This window comes from Pongo pygmaeus, chromosome 10 (genome assembly GCF_028885625.2).
Source record: "Pongo pygmaeus isolate AG05252 chromosome 10, NHGRI_mPonPyg2-v2.0_pri, whole genome shotgun sequence".
Classification (NCBI taxonomy): Eukaryota; Metazoa; Chordata; class Mammalia; order Primates; family Hominidae; genus Pongo; species Pongo pygmaeus.
Genome location: NC_072383.2, coordinates 77,923,498 through 77,945,779, shown reverse-complemented (window position 1 = coordinate 77,945,779; position 22,282 = coordinate 77,923,498). Strand labels below are relative to the sequence as shown.

Genomic DNA, 22,282 nt, shown 5'->3' with positions numbered 1-22,282 from the left:
CTTCCAAATGCAGCTTCTCCATCAGCACTTGCTGCTTCACCTTGCACTTGTATGATTTGGAGATTGCTTCTTACCTTAAACCTCATGAATCAACTTCCTGTTAGCTTCAGACTTTTCTTCTCCAGCTTCCTCACCTCTCTTGGGCTTCATAGAGTTGAAGAGAGTTGGGGCCTTACTCTGGATTAGGCTTTGGCTTAAGGGAATGTTGCAGCTAGTTTGACCTGTCCAGGTCACTAACACTTTCTCCATGTCCGCAGTAAGGCTGCTTTGCTTTCTTACCATTTGTGTGTTCACTGGAGTAGCACTTTTAATTTCCTTCAAGAACTTTTCCTTTGCATTAACAACTTGGCTTTTTGGCACAAGAGGCCTAGCTTTTGGCCTACCTTGGCTTTCAGCATACCTTTCTCACCAAGCTTAATCATTTCTAGCTTTTGATTTAAAATGAGAGACACATGACTCTTCCTTTCATTTGAGTACTTAGAGGTGATTGTAGGGTTATTCATTGGTCTAATTTTAATATTGTTATTTCTAAGGGAATAGGGAGGCCTCAGGAAAGGGAGAGAGATGGGGAACTGCCGGTTTGTGGAGTGGTCAGAGCATACATATAACATTTATCAATTAAGTTCACCATCTTCTATGAATATGGTTCATGGCGCCCCAAAACAATTGAAATAGTAACATCACAGATCACTGATCACAAATCACCATAACAGATCTAGTAATAATGAAAAAGTTTAAAATATTGTGAGAATTACCAAAATGTGACACAGACATGAAGTAAGCACATGTTTAGAAAAGTGGCACCAATACACTTGCCTGACACGGGGTTGCCACAAACCTTCAAATTTTAAACAAACAAACAAAAAATGCAGTATCCACGAGGCACAATAAAACTAGGTATGCCGATATCTGCGGTTGTTTAGTTCAGGCTCTTTCCTCTTCTTATTGCTTCTATGATCTTTCTGAAATACTGATCTGACCATGTCACCCCTCTTCCTAAAAACTCGAAATAAGCTTTTTCAAGCATCATCTTGAAATTCTAAAGTGTTTTTTTCTACTTTCTCCTACTGCTTACTTGAGCCACTGTTACTGATGGGAACATAGCAGATTCTGTTCGTGTGTTGAAGTAAAAAGAGGTTGAAAATCATCTGCAGTACAACTACAGTCTTTGCATTATATTCAGATCTTTTACCACTTAGCCTTATCCTGTTTTGTAACTTACAGATAGTGTCTACCACTGGTCGACTTACTGTTTGTTTATTCCATGAACTTTTAAAATCAGCAGTGTCTTTGCTCAGTGAGGTTCCTGCCAGTTGGTTTGGTACTTGAACTCTTTCTTATATAATCTTCAAAACTATGCCCAAATATGTAGGGACCCGTATGGACCCTCTTAGTCACAAAAAGATCTCTTTATGTCCTCAGTGATATTTTAGTACTTTCTACCCACTGCTATTATGGCCCTTATGTGATCATTGTTATTTATGGACTATCCAACTATATTTTAATGTGATCTTTTCATACGATCTTGGCATATATACTTTTTAGTATATATAATATGAAGAATAGCTAAGAGGAATTAGTGATATTTAGCCGTAAACAGAGAATATGCTAGAATTCTTGGGGAAAAAATGTTTTCAGAGTATTTAGAGGTTATCAGTTAAAAGAAGGATTGCATTTGGTATGTGGAGCTTGAGGAGGCAAGGCATGGAAGTTAAAGGAATACGTATTTTAAGTGATACATAGTAGTCTCAAATGGTAGCCTGCTTTTTTTTAACTTTTTAACTTGAGGTATAATTTACATTGGTAAAGTATACAACTCTGAAGTATACAATTAAGTGAAATTTCACATATGTATATCTCTATGTAAAAATCACCCCAACAAAGATAGGGACATTTCCAACTGTCCGGAAAGCCCCCTTAGGTCCCTCCTGTCATTCTCCCACAGATTTAACCCTGGTTCTGAGTCTTATCACCAGATCTTATTTTATCTGGAAACCTGCAGTATGTATCCTTTTGTACCTGCCTTCTTTACTCATTTATGTATTTCATTCATGTTGTTGAAGATAGCAGTATTTTGTTCTTTTAGTTCAATGTTCTTTTTTTTTTTAAATCAATTTATAGGATTCTGTTACATGAATAGGATCTCCCTTCCTACACCTCACCCCACCGTGTATATTTATCCATTCCACATAACTTTAGTGGATGCTATTAGATAGTTTTCTGAAGTGGTTGTGTGAATTTCATACTTTGACCAGCAATTTGGTTGTTTTCTTTTTTTTTTTTAGATAGTCTTGCTCTGTTGCTCAGGCTTGGAGCTCAGTAGCGTGATCTTGGCTCACTGCAGCCTCCGCCTCCTAGGTTCAAGCGATTCTCATGCTTCAGCCTCTCAAGTAGCATGTGCCACCGTGCCTGGCTAATTTTTGTATTTTTAGTAGAGACGGGGTTTTGCCGTGTTGGCCAGGCTGGTCTTGAACTCCTGACCTCAAGTGATCTGCCTACCTCAGACTCCCAAAGTGTTGGGATTATGGGCATGAGCTGCCACACCCAGCCTTGGTTGTTTTTCCACGTTACCATTTAATGCTTTTTATGTGAGAAATAACTTCTTGAATTTTTTTCTTCAAACACTGTCTATTCATTGTAGACATTTTGAAAATAAAGGAAAAATTAAGGAAGAAAATAAAAGTGGGTCTCACAACCATTATTTTTAACCTTCAGGATGTATTCTTTTAGTCTTGTGTGAATTTTTTTTAGTAAAGTTGATATGTTTTGGCTGTGTTCCCACCCAACTCTCATCTTGAATTGTAGTTCCCATAATCCCCATGTGCTGTGGGAGGGGCCCAGTGGGAGGTAATTGAATGAATCGTGGGGGCAGTTACCCCCATGCTGCTGTTCTCATGATAGTGAGTGAGTCCTCACAAGATCTGATGGTTTTATAAGGGACTTTGCCTGTTTTGCTTGGTGCTTCTCCTTGCCACCGCCATGTGAAGGAGGAGGTGTTTGCTTCTCCTTCCACCATGATGGTAAGTTTCCTGAGGCCACCCCAGCTGTGTGGAACTGTGAGTCAATTAAACCTCTTTCCTTTATAAATTACTCAGTCTCTGGTATGTCTTTATTAGCAGCATAAGAACGGACTAATATAAAACTTTAAATCATATTAGGCATTAAAAAACAATACATTGTGTGTTTTCTCCTATATTCTTTTATCCTTTTCCATTTCCATATTTGCATCCTTTTTAAAAAAAACTTGCTATACCACCTTGAAAACACCTGATCTCATCTCATTTAGGAAGCTAAGCAGGGTTGGATCTGGTTAGTACTTGAATGGGAGACTACTAGGAATACCAATTGCATTTGGTATGTGGAACTGGAGGAGGCAAGGTATAGAAGTTAAAGGAATACGTATTTTAAGTGGTACATAGTAGTCTCAAATGGTAGCCTGTTTTTTTTTTAACTTTTTAACTTGAGGTATAATTTACATTGGTAAAGTATACAACTCTTAAGTATACAATTCAGTGAAATTTCACGTATGTGTATCCCTATGTAAAAATCACCCCAACAAAGATTTGTAGTTTTGTAGTGCTATAGGCTTAAAAAAAAAAAAAAAAAAAAAACCTTCTTAATATATTGTGGGCATTTCCCCATATTCTTTTATAAAGAATCATTTTTTATTTGCTTGTTGATATTTTTCAATTTAAAAGAATAATCATATTTGTATTACATATAATTATCAAGTAGGGATTTATATTTTTATACTGAGGATAAAAATCAGGGTACAGTTTTGGAGCCTATGGGATTTAAAAGAGGTTGAGAAAAAAAGGTGAATAGAATTTAATGAGTATCAGCCGGGTGTGGTGGCTCACACCTGTGATCCCAGCACTTTGGGAAGCCAAGGTGAGTGGATCACTTGAGGTCAGGAGTTTGAGACCAGCCAGGCCAGTATGTTGAAACCCCATTTCTACTAAAAATACAAGAATTAGCCAGGCATGGTGGCACACACCTTTAGTTCCAGCTACCCAGGAGGCTGATGCAAGAGGATCAGTTGAACCCAGGAGGCGGAGGTTGCATTGAGCCGAGATCACGCTACTGCACTCCAGCCTGGGCGACAGAGCAAGACTTTGTCTGAAAAGAGAAAGAATTTAATCAGTATGATTTCTCAAGGAAAGTGAATGATTATGCAAGTCACAGTAAGTCACTCTCTTATCTCAGCATTCTATAAACTACTTTCTAATACAATACACTTTTTATGTTTTTTCGTCATTAAATAGCTGTGATTCTCAAACCTCTTTCTTTTAACCACTAACTTATGAAAAATAGTTCTTTTCTTGAGCAATATCTGTATCAACGTTGCCTATGTATTCTTTTATCGTCTCTTATATGTAAGATATGTTCTAGGCACTTTGGAAAACTGCCGTCAGCTTGCTTATAACTTGTTCTAAAGGGAAGATACATAATAATTTTAAATATGGTAGGGAATTTTTATGATAAATACCCCCTCACACTTCTTCCCTCCACTTGAAATATGAAGACACCAACATCCAAAAAGATTAAATTACTTGTTCACAGCCACAAAATTTGTGACAGAGCCAGAACTAGAACCTAAAACCAAAAGCTGTGATTCCCTCTCAATGCTTTTACACTTTTTTTTTTCTGAGATGGAGTCTTGCTCTGTCGCCCAGGCTGGAGTGCAGTGGCATGATCTCGGCTCACTGCAACCTCTGCCTCCCGGGGTCAAGCGGTTCTCCTGTCTCAGTCTCCCCAGTAGCTGGGACTACAGGTGTGTGCCACCATGCCTGGCTAGTTTTTTGTATTTTTAGTAGAGACAGGGTTTCACCATGTTTCCCAGGATGGTCTTGATCTCCTGATCTCATGATCCACCTGCCTCAGCCTCCCGCTTTAAAACTTTTTAGGTACACTGTATAGTGCTTTTCTTGATAGAAACTTTGTCATTTTCTTCCTTAGAGAAATGCTGCTAAAAGCATTTCTGTTGTTTCTATGGTAGTTAAGGAAAATTTATTTCATTTATACAAGTAATACTTAGCCCCTAGAATGCGTGATATCCTGTTGCAGGTGAGAAATGTGTTGATAATCTAGGAACATCTGTGGAAAGCAGTGTGTTAAGTGTGGAAAAAGCTTAGTTTCTGGAACCTGAGCATCTCTGTGAGATTCCCAGCCCTATCATTTCCTGTCTGTGTGACTTATTCAAGCTACTTAATCTCTTTGAATCTTAGCTTCCTCCTACATTCATTAATTCACTTATTGAGCCCAAGAACTCAAGGTATTGTGGAAGCAGCCGAATTCTGCATGTCAAGCACTGTGCATGGTATTGAGGATGCAGCAGAATTCCTGCTCCCAGTAAACGCTCATGCTGGGAGTGGGGTAAACAGATAGTGAATAAATAAGCAAAGTATATATAGTATGTTGTAATAAACGGTATGGAGAAAAATACTCAGGATATAAAATGGTAGGGAGGGGGTTGTAATTTTAGTATGCTGTCCAAGAAAGGCAATACCAAAAAGGTGAGAGTTGAGCAAAGACTTCATTTATGAAATGGGGATACAGTCATATCTTATTTATGCATTGCTTGTGTATAATGCTGATCCATTATATCTCATCAGCCAGCCCCAAACTGCTCTTTCTTAGGTTGAAGTGGCATTTAAGAAGCTCTTTTGTTTTCTCCATGAGTTATAGTCTGACATTAATATCCTTTTTTGTTGTTGATGTGTTTTCAGTGCTAGAAAATAGTTTTTTTCCCCACATATGAACAAACAGGAACTTCCTTTGGTGGTTAAGTACTGTCTTGGTATTTAAGCCTCTTTTAAGGGGATGGGTAGATAAAGGTAATGGTCTATGTGTAGCAAAATGTATTAGAACCACTTTTTAAATAGGCACATCAATTTTTGTTACTTTCAACAGCTACTTAAAATATCCTTCCGGATTCTTAATAAACTTGGGCATTTTATACATTTAAATGAGTAGCACATGAATTTTCCAACAAAGATCTTTTGGCAATAAACCAAAGATGACAGTGTGTAAATTAATATGTCTACTGATCAGTTTATTAGAAACACTTTTAGAGTACAGAGATAATAGTTATCAGCCCACATACTCCTAGTTGTGTATTAGTTGTTTATCATAGATAGGAAATAGGAACTAATTAGTTCGTTTACTGAGTTTTACCCACATTAGAAAAAAAAAGGCCACTTGCCCTCTGGGCAAATAGTGGCTTTGTGTGAATTAGGAGGGAAAAACCCTTCACCAAGTTAAAGGCTCCTTGAATGGATTTCATCCCACCTTCCCAATCCCCCAAGTCAAATACATGGCACAGACTTTACATTCTTGGGCAGGGGTCCTGGTAATACACGGGGATTGCATCTCAGGAGGGACAATATGATGATTATTATGAATAGTGCCAATTCCAGAAAACCTCCCCAGGGTAAATGGAGTGTGTTTATGAATACAACCTATCTCATAGGACAGGTATAAAGTACTTATATTCACATACAGATATATCCCTAATCTGAAAATTATGGAGTTTACATTCTAGTAGAGGTAGAACATAGGTATAAATAAGAAAATTATGGCTATTGATATTATTGATAATGTGATAGAGTACTAGGAATTACTTTAAAAGGATGTCCAGGAGGGCCTTCCTGAAGAAGAAACATCTGCATTGAGATTTGTTTGATGAGAAGGAATCAGCATGCTTAGATCTGGGGGCAGAGCATTCCTGACAGTGAGAACTGCAAGAACAAAGGCTCTGAGGTACCTGGTCAAGGGATAGTAAGGTCCCTATTACGGCTGGAACAGAGTGATTTTAGGAACAGTTGTGGGGAACAATGGGTACCTTGGAGTGGGTTTTTGTGAGAATAATGTATGTAAATCATAGATAAGGCACCTCTCATACTACCTGGCACAAAGCAAGCATTTGATAAAAGTTCCCTTCTTATTTACTTTAGGGCTGTAGTTCTCAAATTTTTTTTTATTTTAGGACTTCTTTATACTCTTAAGAATTATTGAATATTCCAATGAGCTTTTGTTTCTGTAGGTTATATGTATTAATATTTATAGTCTTAGAGTTTAAAACCAGGGATTTAAAATACTATTAATTCATTTAAAAATAACATGATTTACCCCTGTTACCAAATGACATTTTTTAATTAAAATAACTAATTCATTTTTTCTTGGTTGTATGTATTAATATTTAGTCTTAGAGTTTAAAACTGAGGATTTAAAACACTATTTAAAAATAATAGCGATTTACCCATGTTACCAAATAACATTTTTTAATTAAAATAACTAATTCATTTTTTCTTGAAAGTTTATCATTGGCAACAAATATACTGTTAATTGCTTTTCTTTTTTTTTTTTTTTTTTTTTTTTGGAGATGGAGTCTTGCTCTGTTGCCCACGCTGGAGGGCAATGGAGCGATCTTGGCTCACTGCAACCTCTGCCTCGTGGGTTCAGGCAGTTCTCCTGCCTCAGCCTCCCGAGTAGCTGGGACTAGGCGTGCTCCACCATGCCTGGCTAATTTTTGTACTTTTAGTAGAGATGGGGTTTCACCATGTTGGCCAGGATGATCTTGAACTCCTGACCTCAGGTGATCTGCCCGCCTCGGCCTCCCAAAGTGCTGGGATTACAGGCGTGAGCCACTGCGCCTGGCGTTAATTGCTTTTCTTGAAGTGACAGACTCATTTTGTTCATTTGCAAGAAAAGATCTCCCCAAAATCAGTTAGACTAACTAATTTGTCATTTAAGTAGACATAATGTTGCATGGAAAAGTGGCTAAGTCAGCTTGCATCTCAGTGTCACAAGTGCTTTTCATCAAGACAACCATCATACTTGGAAGAGGTGCTTTAACATACACTTCCCATCTTGTTCCAGAGAATATAAAAAAGACCTGTATACAAGGGCCAAGATTTAATACGTACTGCTTTGTCAAAGACATGTATGAGTAAAAATTGCTGCCCCCCAACCACCACTTTTTTTGGAGACGGGGTCTCACTGTGTTGCCCAGGTTGGAGTGCAGTGGTGTGATCATAGTTCATTGCAGCCTTGAACTCAAACTCAAGCAATCCTCCTGCCTCAGCCTCCCAAGTAGATGGGATTACAAGCATGAGCCACTGTGCTTAGCAATGTTTTTTTTTTTTTTTAATTATGAGTACAAAGTGGTGGAAACAGTGACTGTTAATAGAGGCGAGTGTTTTTTGGCCATTGCCATTATTTGTGCTAAAGCACATGCAGTTTTACAGCTGGTACTTTTATACCATCACATGTACATGTCAACAAAGTAAAAAAGGGAAATGACATCTTAGTTTTATCTTGAAAACAGTTTTGCCCTAATCAACTCCCTAAAAGAAGGTACTCCCCCTTCCCCCAGCAGACAACATTTTTGGGAACCACTGCTATAGAGACTATTATTAGTACTTAATTATAATGTCTTCATTTTAATAGGTACTTGTTATCCAAATTGGGTTGCCATAAAAAGTCTAGGCACATACGCTACTGTTGTATGTGTACCTAAGCAAGGACCCTTACAATTTAGTGTCATTAGCATATTTGATAGAGTATAGTCAAGATAGCAGCAGATTTATTTACAGAGAATATTTGTATTATAAAAGCTACAAAGTAGGAATTTTATTCTATTGATGTATTATTTGGAGTGTTAATTCGTGTTTTTTCCAATCTTGCTTTCTGTTTTGTTTTTAGGCTTGCATTGATGACAATGTTGATATGGTGAAGTTTCTGGTAGAAAATGGAGCAAATATTAATCAACCTGATAATGAAGGCTGGATACCACTACATGCAGCAGCTTCCTGTGGATATCTTGATATTGCAGAGTAAGCCAGTTCTGTGTTTTAATTTTATTCTAATACTGTTTGACAGACCTGAGTGTTTATTGAAATGATAAAGATAAATGAGTGAACTCTAATGTTACTTTAATTCATGAAAATTATTCTTTCCAAGAAAGAAAATAAGTGGTTATTGGGAATCCATATATTCTCAGAATCAGATCTTCTTTTTGTCTCCCCACCCTCTTTGGCCTTTGGTACTTTGTATTAACATTAGTAATTGTACACATTCTCTGTCTCCATCTTTTTTCTTTTGAGTACAGCTAGAGCATTGTCAAATGATTGAGGGTTAATACTTAGCAGTCTAACTCATTCCTTTATAATCATAAATTTGGCAGCTGGGTTACATTGCTATAGGGAGAATATCATACATAGTTCTCCAGTGAGCCTGTTTACTTAGTTTTTCTGAAGATTGTCTTTTTTAAAAAATACATTTTTTAGAAAATTCAATGAGAAATAGTCATTGTATTCTCTACTACCTTTAATGTGTGGGTACATACTAAGAACATGTGATTTTTTTTAAAGCATTTAACAATGGAAGTACAGATATCTTGAAAAATAATTTTTTCATTAAATTATTTTTCTTATTACTATCTATCCACACAGTAAACAGTTTTGTTGTCTCTCTGCTCATATATGAAAGCTTATCAATGAATAAATATTGAATATGGGAATTCTACTCTGTAAATATCTTAGTAAGCCTTCATAGTTTTATCTCTGTACATTTTGCTTTTTTTCCCCATTTGTGCTGGAGATACAGTATCTCAATTTTAAGGCAGAAACTGTATGGTGAAATGAAAAGTACTCCGGCCTGGGAACGATAAGGTCTGAATTACGCGAATTTTACTACTGACTCTGCCACTAACTATACGACATCTTTCCATAATTTGTTTCCTCTTTCTGAGCCGTGATTTCTTTGTATATAAACTGAGGAAGTCTTTTTCCCATTGCAAAACAGCAGTGGTTGTTCAAACCTAACAATCGTGATTCTCAAGTTCTTTACTTCCTTTTTGGACTTTTCCCGCTCAATCTCAAGTTCTTTACTTCCTTTTTGGACTTTTCCTGCTCAACAGAAGACTTAGATCTCTTCATAGAAAAAAAAACAGATAATTGTGCATTTATCTTTAACTATACTTAATCATTAGGCTCTGTAGTTAATTGATATGGAATATGAATGCCTCCTCAATCACTATCAAGGAGTATAACCTTGGCAAGTTGTTTAACTTTTCTAGGCTTTGGTTTTCTCCTCTATAAAGTAGTATTTCCTAGGTTTGTTGTGAGGATTAACTGCAGTAATTCATCAAACGTAGGACCTGGCTCATAGGAAATAGTACATATTAACTTTTGACCATTACCTTTTGTACCTACACTGGGAAAATGAAAACTCAACCTCTTTCTTCAGATGTTTAATTCTTATGTTTCCTTTTTGTATTCATGTTTCTGAGTTTGAAAAGACAATATTAATTGTCTTGAATAATTTCTTTGCATAGACTTGATTAGGTCACAGACCTATTGTGTCAGTTGGAATGCTTTTAGCTGCAAGTAATAGAATACCCAATTTAAAATGACCTAAAGAATAATGGTACTTGTTATACAGGGTAAAATATCATTTAGAGGAAGAACATTTAGGTTTATTAAGCCAGTCAGTGATGTCAGCAAGGACCTGGGATCTTTCAGTTTTTTCTTCTGAATTTCCCCAAAATGGACTTTATTCTTAGCCTTCTCCCCTCTTGGTTACAAGATGATTGCCACAACTCTAGAATTGTGTTTTACATATCCATATCCAAAAGCAAATAAAAAAAATGGATTGCAAGTAGAAAATATCCTCTCTGTATTCTGTGTACATCAAAGAGGAAAACCTTTCCCAGAGAGCCCTCCAGTTGCTGAAGACATCCCATAATGGGACTTCTTTTGGCCTGGTCCTGGTCATTTGTCCATGTTGTAGCTAGGAAAAGTAAATATCTTGGCATATTCAGCTTTTACATGCTAGTATATAAGAAGTATGAGGAAGGATAAGCAGTTTGTTGCAGTTGCTAATGTTATCAGTAGGGTGACTATTTTCAGTTTTTGGAGGGTGGGATATGGAATATATGCTTTACAGGACTTGTGCAAACAAAAGTGACCTTTTTTGGCCAAGGTTGACTATAGTTGCTAATCTAATTACTTTAGTTTGAATTTATGACTGTGCTATAAACTATGGAGTTTCCTTGAACCAGATTAAAATTAGAAGAATAAGTTTTCCTTTTTCTTCTTTCTGCCACATGAGATTCTTTTTTAAAATAATGACTGTTTTTATAAAAGGCAGTTTAACTCTAGCATATACTGGATGATCTGTTAAGGTGATGATAGCCCAAAATCCTTCCGAATGCTCAGTTATTTTATCAGCATAATCTCTTTTAGCAGGTTGGGCATGGTGGCTCATGCCTGTAATCCCAGCACTTTGGGAGGCCTCGCTTGAGCTCAGGAGTCGAGACCAGCCTGGGCAACATGACAAAACCCTATGTCTACAAAACATACAAAAAAATTAGCCAGGCACAATGATGTGTCCCAACTACTCTGGAGGCTAAGGCAGCAGAATTGCTTGAGCCTGGGAGGCAGAGGTTGCAGTGAGCTGAGATAGCACCATTGCACTTATGCCTAGGTGACAAGAGTGAAACCCTTTTTCAAAAAAAGAAAAAAATACATTAAAAACACCTCTTTCAGCAGTTAATTTCACTAATGATTAAGTGAAATTAATGAAACCCTAGTTTTCTTGGGTATAGAAAAATAATAGTCTGGTGGCCTAATTGATAGGATGAAGATAGTCCACAGATCAGTGTTTTATAGGCATGAAAGAAAGCACTTACAATAATAATAATGGAGACAATAGTTATAAACCAGGGGATAGGAAACTGGGGCCTATGGTCACTGTGGTAACTGAAGTATTTTGGAGTTAAATTTGTTGCAAATCCTAGTTCTGCCATTCACTAGCTTTGTGTGCTTGACCAATCTACTTAGTCTCAGTAATTTAAGATTATTTATAAAATTGGAAAGATCTAGTTTCTTCCTAAGTCTTTTTTCTCATATTGCATTCCACCTCACATTTTTCAGTCTGTCAATACTGGACTACTTTTAGTTCCTTAACATTCCCTACTGGTTTACATCAGTGTGTCTTTCTTTGTAATAGTTTATTTGCCTGCTGTTGAATTACTTGAGCTAAGCTTCTACCAGACTCTCAAGATGCGGTTTGTATAAGGGTCATTTCTTCCAGGAAGCATTTCTGATGTTCTTGGCAAATTCATCATCATCTCTAACACATCAGTTGTTTGTTTATATGCTTCTTTACTAACTGCATTTATGCACAGAATAGAAGTAATTCATCCCTATTGATATGTGCAGTTAAGCCTAGATTAGTTTACTCTGAGGATTTGAGGATGATTAGGATACATTGAGTTCTAAATTTTTAACCTCTGTTGGAAATAGTAGAACAAAGAATGTCAGATTACAGTTTCATTTCTAGGCATTTAACAATTTTACATTTGGTCTGTAGCGTAATAGAAGCCAAGTGAATAGGTAGATGAATGATGGCTCTTCATACAGTGGCTCAATTATCTCACCTTTTCACCAAAATAATTACCCTCAACTTTTGCTCATTCTTAACAAGGTAGAAGTCCTAGGGTGAACTAAAAATAGAGGTTGTTTAGTAATGTCCTTTCTCCAGAATGGAATGGAGGACAAATAGGTGAGTTTGTGGAGCCTGATTTTATGCTCAGCATATGCATTGTTTTAATAAATACTCACTGCCTTGAGTTTTTCATTCTTAAGAATATTATTACTTTGATTAACATGTTTTAAAAATTACGCAGTCAATAAATATTTAAGCACCTACTGTATATATCAGGTCAGATACTAAAATGTATGCATTAACATCATTCTTTTCCTTTGGGGTGCTGAATCAGTATTATGGGCAGAATAGTGTCACCCAAAATTCTTAGTTGAAACCCTAACCTCCAGTACTTCAGAATGTGACTCTATTTGGAGAAGGGGCCTTTAAAGGGATGATTAAGTTAAAATGAGGCTGATGGAGTTGTTTCTCATCCAGTCTGGCTGGTTTTCTTATAAGAGGAAGACATTTGGACAAAAAGAGACACCAGGGCCCCTCTCATAGAGAGGAAAGAAACCATGTGAAGAAACAGGAAGGCGGCCATCTACCAACCAAGGAGAGAGGCCTAAGAAGAAACCAAAGCTGCTGACACATTGATATTGGACTTCTAGGCACCAGAACTGTGAGAAAATAATATTTCTATTGTTTAAGCCACCCAGTGTGTGGCATTTTATTATGGTAGTTCTAGCAAACTAATATAAGCAGTATAAACTTTCCACTATCACATCAAGGCATACTCTTCCTTAAAAATTACAGTGTTAGTGTCATTGGCTATGGATCAAAAATAAAATGGAACAGTATGACTTTGGACATACTAGAAAAGGCAAATGATTTTAGAGCCCAAGAACCATGTATGCAATTTATTGTTCCAATCTTGAATTATCAATTCGTTATACATCTGTGGCATAAATTATAATTGAATTACTGTGTGCAAAGCATTGAAAACCAAGTTCTCTGACTGAAGAAATAATTAGATGAAAACATAGGAACTATACAATGGTAACATTTTAATTGTCATTCTTTTTTATTTATTAGTTGGAATATTTTTGTAAAATAAACTTTCTCACCTCTACTACTTGGTTACCCTTTGTATTAGTCCATTCTCACGCTGTTGTAAAAAACTGCCCAAGACTGGGTAATTTATAAAGGAACAAGGTTTAATTGACTCACAGTTCCACAGGGCTGGGGAGGCCTCAGGAAACTTACAATCATGGTGGAAGGGGAAGCAAACACATTCTTCTTCACATGGCGGCAGAAAGGAGAAGTGCCAAGCAAAGGGGGAAAAGCCCTTTATAAAATCATCAGACCTCATGAGAACTCACTCACTGTCATAAGAACAGAAGCATAGGGGTAACCACCCCCATGATTCAGTTACCTCCCTCTGGGTTCCTCCTACAACACGTGGGGATTATGGAAACTACAATTCAAGATGAGATTTGGGTAAGGACACAGCCAAACCATATTACCTCAGTACAATTTTTATAGGGGAGACAGAATATATTCTTTATTATTTCTCCTTATGTACTGGCTTTTTAAATAATGAATTTCCTTGCTATCTACCTTCAGTAGGGACTAATTTTTTTTTCTAGTTTAAGTAATATTAGGAGCTCATGCATTTGAACATATTTTCTATTTTATTTTATTTGTATTATACTTTAAGTTCTGGGTTACATGTGCAGAACGTACAGTTTTGTTACATAGGAATACAGATGCCATGATGGTGTGCCGCACCCATCAACCCGCCACCTACATTAGGTATTTCTCCTAATGTTATCCTTCCCCTGACCCCCGACCCCCCACAGACGCTGGTGTGTGATGTTCCCATCCCTGTGTCCATGTGTTCTTGTTGTTCAACTCCATCTTATGAGTGAGAACATGTGGTGTTTGGTTTTCTGATCTTGTGATAGTTTGCAGAGAATGATAGTTTCCAGCTTCATCCATGTCCCTGAAAGGACATGAACTCATCCTTTTTTATGGCTGCACAATATTCCATGGTGTATATGTGCCACATTTTCTTAATCCAATCTATCATTGATGGGCATTTTGGTTGGTTGCAAGTGTTTTCTATTGTGAATAGTGCTGCAATAAATATATGTGTACCTGTGTCTTTATTGCAGGATGATTTATAATCCTTTGGGTATCTACCCAGTAATGAGATTGCTGGGTCAAATGATATTTCTGGTTCTAGATCCTTGAGGAATCGCCACACTGTCTTCCATAATGGTTGAACTAATTTACACTCCCACCAACAGTGTAAAAGCATTCCTATTTTTCCACAACCTCTCCAGCATCTGTTGTTTCCTAACTTTTTAATGATCGCCATTCTAACTGGCGTGAGATGGTATCTCATTGTGATTTTGATTTGCATTTATCTAATGACCAGTGATGATGAGCATTTTTTCATATGTCTGTTGGCTGCATAAATGTCTTCTTTTGAGAAGTGGCTGTTCATATCCTTTGCCCATTTTTTGATGGGGTTGTTTGCTTTTTTCTTGTAAATTTGTTTAAGTTCTTTGTAGATTCTGGGTATTAGCGCTTTGTCAGATGGATAGATTGCAAAAATTTTCTCCCATTCTGTAGGTTGTCTTGTTTACTCTGATGATAGTTTCTTTTGCTGTGCAGAATATCTTTAGTTTAATTAGATCCCATTTGTCAGTTTTGGCTTTTGTTGCCATTGCTTTTGGTGTTTTAGTCATGAAGTCCTTGCCCATGCCTATGTCGTGAATGGTATTGCCCAGGTTTTCTTCTAGAATTTTAATGGTTTTAGGTCTTATGTTTAAGTATTTGATCCATCTTGAGTTGATTTTTGTATAAGTTGTAAAGAAGGGGTCTAGTTTCAGTTTTCTGCATATGGCTAGCCAGTTTTCCCAACACCATTTATTAAATAGGGAATCTTTCTCCCCATTGCTTGTGCGTATCAGGTTTGTCAAAGATCAGATGTTGATAGATGTGTGGTGTTATCTCTGAGGCCTCTGTTCTTTTCCATTGGTCTGTATATCTGTTTTGGTACCAGTACCATGCGGTTTTGGTTACTGTAGCCTTCTAGTAAAGTTTGAAGTCAGGTAGTGTGATGCTTCCAGCTTTGTTCTTCTTGCTCAGGATTGTCTTGGCTATGCCGGCTCTTTTTTGGTTCCATATGAAGTTTAAAGTAGTTTTTTTCAATTCTGTGAAGAAAGTCAGGGGTAGCTTGATGGGGGTAGCATTAAATCTATAAATTACTTTGGGTAGTAAGGCCATTTTCATGATATTGATTCTTTCTGTCCATGAGCATGGAATGTTTTTCCATTTGTTTGTGTCCTCTCTTATTTCCTTGAGCAGTAGTTTGTAGTTCTCCTTGAAGAGGTCCTTCACATCTCTTATCAGTTGTATTCCTAGGTATTTTATTCTCTTAGTAGCAATTGTGAATGAGAGTTCACTGGCTCTCCGTCTGTTTTGGGATATAGGGATGCTTGTGATTTTTGTACATTGATTTTGTATCCTGAGAATTTGCTGAAGTCGCTTATCAGTTTAAGGAGATTTTGGGCTGAGACGATGCGGTTTTGTAAATATACAATCTTATCATCTGTAAACAGAGACAATTTGACTTCCTCTCTTCCTATTTGAATACGTTTTATTGCTTTCTCTTGCCTGATTGCCCTGGCCAGAACTTCCAATACTGTGTTGAAAAGGAGTGATGACAGAGGAGATCCTTGTCTTGTGCCGGTTTTCAAATGGAATGCTTCTAGTTTTTGCCCATTCAATATGATATTGGCTGTGGGTTTGTCATAAATAGGTTTTACTATTTTGAGATACGTTCCATCGATACCTAGTTTATTGAGAGTTTTTAGCATGAAAGGCTGTTGAATTTTATCGAAGGCCTTTTCTGCATCTATTGAGATAATCATGTGGTTTTTGTTGTTGGTTCTGTTTATGTGATGGATTACGTTTATTAATTTGCGTATGTTGAACCAGCCTTGCATCCCAGGGCTGAAGCCGACTTGATCGTGGTGGATAAGCTTTTTGATGTGCTGCTGGATTCGGTTTGCCAGGATTTTATTGAGGATTTTCACATCGATGTTCATCAGGAATGTTGGCCTAAAATTCTCTTTTTTTGTTGTGTCTCTGCCAGGCTTTGGTATCAGGATGATGCTGGACTCATAAAATGAGTTAGGGAGGATTTTCTCTTTTTCTGTTGATCAGAATAGTTTCAGAAGGAATGGTACCAGCTCCTCTTTGTAGCTCTGGTAGAATTCGGCTGTGAATCCATCTGGTCATGGACTTTTTGTGGTTGGTAGGCTATTGCATCAATTTCAGAACCTGTTATTGTCCTGTTCAGAGATTGAACTTCTTCCTAGTTTAATCTTGGGAGGGTGTATGTGTCGAGGAATTAATCCATTTCTTCTAGATTTTCTAGTTTATTTGCATAGAAGTGTTTATAGTATTCTCTGATGGTAGTTTGTATTTCTATGGGATTGGTGGTGATAACCACTTCATCATTTTTTATTGTGTCTATTGGATTCTTCTCTCTTTACTTTATTAGTCTTGCTAGCTGTCTATCTATTTTGTTGATCTTTTTAAAAAGCCATTGTTTTTTTGAAGGTTTTTTTTTTCTGTCTCTGTCTTCTTCAGTTCTGCTCTGATCTTAGTTATTTCTTGTCTTCTGCTAGCTTTTGAATTTGTTTGCTCTTGTTTCTCTAGTTCTTTTAATTGTGATGTTAGGGTGTCAATTTCAGATCACTCCTGCTTTCTCTTGTGGGCATTTAGTGCTATAAATTTCTCTCTATACACTGCTTTAAATGTGTCCTAGAGATTCTGGTACGTTGTGTCTTTGTTCTCATTGGTTTCAAAGAACATCTTTATTTCTGCCTTCATTTCGTTATTTACCCAGTAGTTACTCAGGAGCAGGTTGTTCAGTTTCCATGTAGTTGTGTGGTTTTGAGTGAGTTTCTTAATCCTGAGTTCTAATTTGATTGCACTGTGGTTTGAGAGACAGTTTGTTGTGATTTCTGTTCTTTTACATTTGCTGAGAAGTGTTTTACTTCCAATTATGTGGTCAGTTTTAGAATAAGGGCCATGTGGTGCCGAGAAGAATGTATATTCTGTTGATTTGGGGTGGAGAGTTCTGTAGATGTCTATTAGGTCTTCTTGGTCCAGAGCTGAGTTCCAGTCCTGGATATCCTTGTTAATTTTCTGTCTCGTTGATCCATTTAATATTGACAGTGGGGTGTTAAAGTCTCCCCTTATTATTGTGTGGAGGTCTAAGTCTCTTCATAGGTCTCTAAGAACTTGCTTTATGTATCTGGGTGCTCCTGTGTTGGGTGCATATATATTTAAGATAGTTAGCTCTTCTTGTTGAATTGACCCCTTTACCATTATGTAATGGCCTTCTTTGTCTCTTTTGATCTTTGTTGGTTTAAAGTCTGTTTTATCAGAGACCAGGATTGCAACCCCTGCTCTCTTTTTTTTTTTTTTTTTTTTTTTTGCTTTCAATTTGCTTGGTAGATCTTCCTCCATCCCTCTATTTTGAGCCTATGTGTGTCTTTGCACGTGAGATGGGTCTCCTGAATACAGCACACTAATTGGTCTTGAGTCTTTATCCAATTTGCCAGTCTGTGTCCTTTAATTGGGGTATTTAGCCCATTTACATTTAAGGTTAATATTGTTAGGTGTGAATTCGATCCTGTCATTATGATGCCAGCTGGTTATTTTGCCCGTTAATTTATGCAGTTTCTTCATAGTGTCAACGGTCTTTACAATTTGGCATGTTTTTGCAGTGGCTGGTACCAGTTGTTCCTTTCCATGTTTATAAAGTGCTTCCTTCAGGAGCTCTTGTAAGGCAGGCCTGGTGGTGACAAAATCTCTCAGCATTTGCTTGTCTGTAAAGGATTTATTTCTCCTTCACTTATGAAGCTTAGTTTGGCTGGATATGAAATTCTGGGTTGAAAATTCTTTTCTTTAAGAATGTTGAATATTGGCCCCCACTCTCTTCTGGCTTGTAGGGTTTCTGCCAAGAGATCTGCTGTTAGTCTGATGGGCCTCCCTTTGTGGGTAACCCAGCCTTTCTCTCTGGCTGCCCTTAACATTTTTTCCTTCATTTCAACCTTGGTGAACCTGACAATTGTGTGTCTTGGGGTTGCTCTTCTCGAGGAGTATCTTTGTGGTGTTCTCTGTATTTCCTGAATTTGAATGTTGGCCTGCCTTACTAGATTGGGGACGTTCTCCTGGATAATATGCTGCAGAGTGTTTTCCAACTTGGTTCCATTCTCCCCGTCACTTTCAGGTATACCAATCAAACGTTGTTTTCATTTTTTCACATAGTCCCATATTTCTTGGAGGCTTTATTCGTTTCTTTTTACTGTTTTTTTCTGTAAACGTCTCTTTTTCCTTTATTTCATTAATTTGATCTTCCATCACTGATACCCTTTCTTCTGCTTGATCACATTGGCTATTGAAGCTTGTGTATGCTTCACGAAGTTCTCGTACTGTGGTTTTCAGCTCCATCAGGTCATTTAGCTCTTCTCTACACTGGTTATTCTAGCTAGTCATTTGTCTAACCTTTTTTCAAGGTTTTTAGCTTTCTTGCTATGGGTTAGAACATGCTCTTTTAGCTCGGAGAAGTTTGTTATTACTGACCTTCTGAAGCCGACTTCTGTCACCTTGTCGAACTCATTCTCTGTCCAGTTTTGTTCCCTTGCTGGTGAGGAGTTGTGTTCCTTTGGAGGAGTAGAGGTGCTCTGGTTTTTGGAATTTTCACCCTTTCTGCTCTGGTTTTTCCCCATCTTTGTGGTTTTATCTACCTTTGGTCTTTAACGTTGGTGACCTACAGATGGGGTTTTGGTGTGGATGTCCTTTTTGTTGATGTTGATACTAATCCTTTTTGTTTGTTAGTTTTCCTTCTAACAAGCCCCTCAAATGCAGGTCTCTTGGAGTTTGCTGGAGGTCCGCTCCAGACCCTGTTTGCCTGGGCATCACCAGTGGAGGCTGCAGAACAGCAAATATTGCTGCCTGGTCCTTCCTCTGGAAGCTTTGTCCCAGAAGGGCACCCCCCTGTATGAGGTGTCTGTTGGCTTCTACTGGGAGGTGTCTCCCAGCCAGGCTACACAGGGGTCAGGGACCCTGTTGAGGAGGCAGTCTGTCCGTTATCAGAGATTGAATGCTGTGCTAGGAGAACCACTGCTCTCTTCAGAGCTGTTAGGCAGGGACGTTTAAGTCTGAAGAAGCTGTCTGCTGCCTTTTGTTCCAATATGCCCTGCCCCCAGAGTGGATTCTAGAGAGTCAGTAGGCCTTGCTGAGCTCTGCCCAGTTCTAGCTTCCCTGACGCTTTGTTTACACTGTGAGCCTAGAACCACCTACTCAAGCCTCAGCAATGGCAGATGCCCGTTCCCCCCGCCAAGCTCCCGCATTGCAGGTCGATCTCAGACTGCTGTGCTAGCAGCGAGCAAGGGCATGAGACCCACCGAGCCAAGCACGGGAGGGGATCTTTTGGTCTGCTGGTTGCAAAGACCTTGGGAAAAGTGCAGTATTTGGGCAGGTGTATACTGCTCCTCCAGGTACGGTCACTCACGGCTTCCCTTGGCTAGGAAAGGGAAATCCCACGACCCCTTGCGCTTCCCGGGTGAGGCGACACCCCACCCTGCTTCAGCTCGCCCTCTGCAGGCTGCACCCACTGTCCAACCAGTCCCGGTGAGATGAAGCAGGTACCTCAGTTGGAAATGCAGAAATCACCCGTCTTCTGCGTAGATCTTGCTGGGAGCTGCAGACCGGAACTGTTCCTATTTGGACATCTTGGAAGTGACTCCCATTTGAACATATTGATATGTTTCAGTCCATTGCAGCTATTATCCTTATCAGTTGGCAAATTGAACCATCTTTGGTCATTGAGAGGCTCTTGAAGTTGGCTTCCTAAGACCTTGGGACATGACCAAATTAAGTGGTCTTTAAAAGTTTCCTTACTGTCTGGTATTGCAAGATTTTCCAGACTAATCTTTTATATTCCTGCCCAAGGCCTGGAGTCCTCATTTCTCCAAGAAACGCTGTTCCTTAGGATGGCTACTGAGAGTGCTCATTGCTATTAGGTTGGTCATTGTTTCCAGGTCGAAATCAGCACCAAAGTGTTTTTTTCTTTAACTTCTTCTAACCTGTTTCACTGTCTTTCCTCTCATACATTGCTGGGAAGCACAGGATTAAAGTAACACGTAATTACTAATTTGCTTCATCATGTATTACACATACATTACACTGAGTATAATAATGCCACCACCACCACCACCAGTGTGATTACTGAAATCATTCAAAGTTTTGTTTTTGATGGTTTTGTTTTGTTGGCATTTCTTTTTGTCCTTAGTATATTCAACTTGGAATATACCATCAGGTTACTATGTGTTGAAATCACTTGAGTTTACTTTTTAAAATTTTAATTTTGTTTTATAATTTACGTAAAATACTAGTTCCAGTGGCAATACCTGCTCTACCATCATATTTCATCCCATACCCTATAAAAAATGTTTAAAAAACTAACTTCTAGTTTGCTAATAAAAGTATTATTTTTATTGAAATATTAACCCCCCATCTTTTGTAATAAATGATAGAATATCACACACGTATTTCTCCACTTTGCTTTTTTCACTTAACAGTCTACTCTGGAGATCACTATCTAGTGGAGTATAGAGATACTCGTCATTGTTCTTTTCAGTTGTAGTACTCCACTGTGTAGTATACATTATAGTTTATCGTTTATTTGGTGTGTCCCTCTTAATTGACCAATGAATGTTGGTTAATTGAATGACTATAATTTTAGTCTTAGTGTTGTCCCTTTTTTTTGTATTCTTGCAAGTTACAGGAATTTTTATGTTTATCTTTAAAATATTTTGTATATGAATAAGAAAATGTAATGATTAATTAACATTTTGGTTTCTGGTGTAATTATTTGGATATAATCTTTTCTGTTATTTAATTTTGTCACCACATTTGTTTTTTAGGCTTCCGCTACAAATACTTAAGGCATGCTTTTATCTTGAATAGCTTTAGTGTTCAGTTTTCCAATGTAAGAGGGAAATTAGCCCTATATTAGCCTAGCATTATATGGCTTCACAGTTCATGGAGTAGACTATTAATTGGTGCACTTAACACATTTTTCTTCTTGTTTAGAGTAATTTTATAGACATTGCTGTTGGAGATTTCATATCTTATTATAAAATGCTCATAGAATTTTGTTGGTTTGTTTGAGACAGCGTCTTGCTCTGTCGCCCAGGATGGAGTGCAGTGGGATGATAATAACACACCGCAGCCTGGACTTCCTGGGCTTAAGCAATCCTCCTGCCTCAGCAGGGGTAGCTAGGACTGTAGACTTGCACCACTGCTTCTAGCTAATTTTTTTATTTTTTTTTTTTATTTTTGTAGAGACAGAGTCTCGCTGTGTTTTCCAGGGTGGTCTCAAACTCCTGACCTCAAGTGATCCTTCTGCTTCGGCCTCCTTAAGTGTTGGGATTATAGGAATCAACCATGAGGGCTGGCCCAGTGACATTTTCAGCATGGAAAAAAATTCATTAGCTTTGTCACTTGATCATTAAAGAATTAGCTATTTAAGGATATAACTTTGAAATATGTGTGGCGACTTACTTATGGCTTGGCTTTTCTTCTGCATTATAGCCTTTATTTTATAAACATCCAACAGAATCCTAAGATTTCTGTTGGCTCAGCTTTAAAATATGTCCAATATCTATTTCTCGTTACCTTTTTCCATCTCTCTTTGATCCTGAGCACTGTTGTTTTTCTTTTTTTCTTTTTCTTTTTTTTTTTTTAAAAGACAGAG

At 37.8% G+C, this 22,282-nt stretch overlaps 1 protein-coding gene across 5 annotated transcripts in view; it reads left to right on the top strand.

Annotated features, from left to right (window-relative positions):
- The window catches only part of PPP1R12A (protein phosphatase 1 regulatory subunit 12A), a 168,756-nt gene that overhangs the window by 55,883 nt on the left and 90,591 nt on the right, over positions 1-22,282 (top strand). For all 5 annotated transcript variants that reach the window (XM_054441789.2, XM_054441791.2, XM_054441788.2 and 2 more), the window contains exon 2: positions 8,707-8,837. In XM_054441789.2, the coding sequence (XP_054297764.1) occupies positions 8,707-8,837 (131 nt within the window). The remainder of the gene's footprint in view (positions 1-8,706; positions 8,838-22,282) is intronic.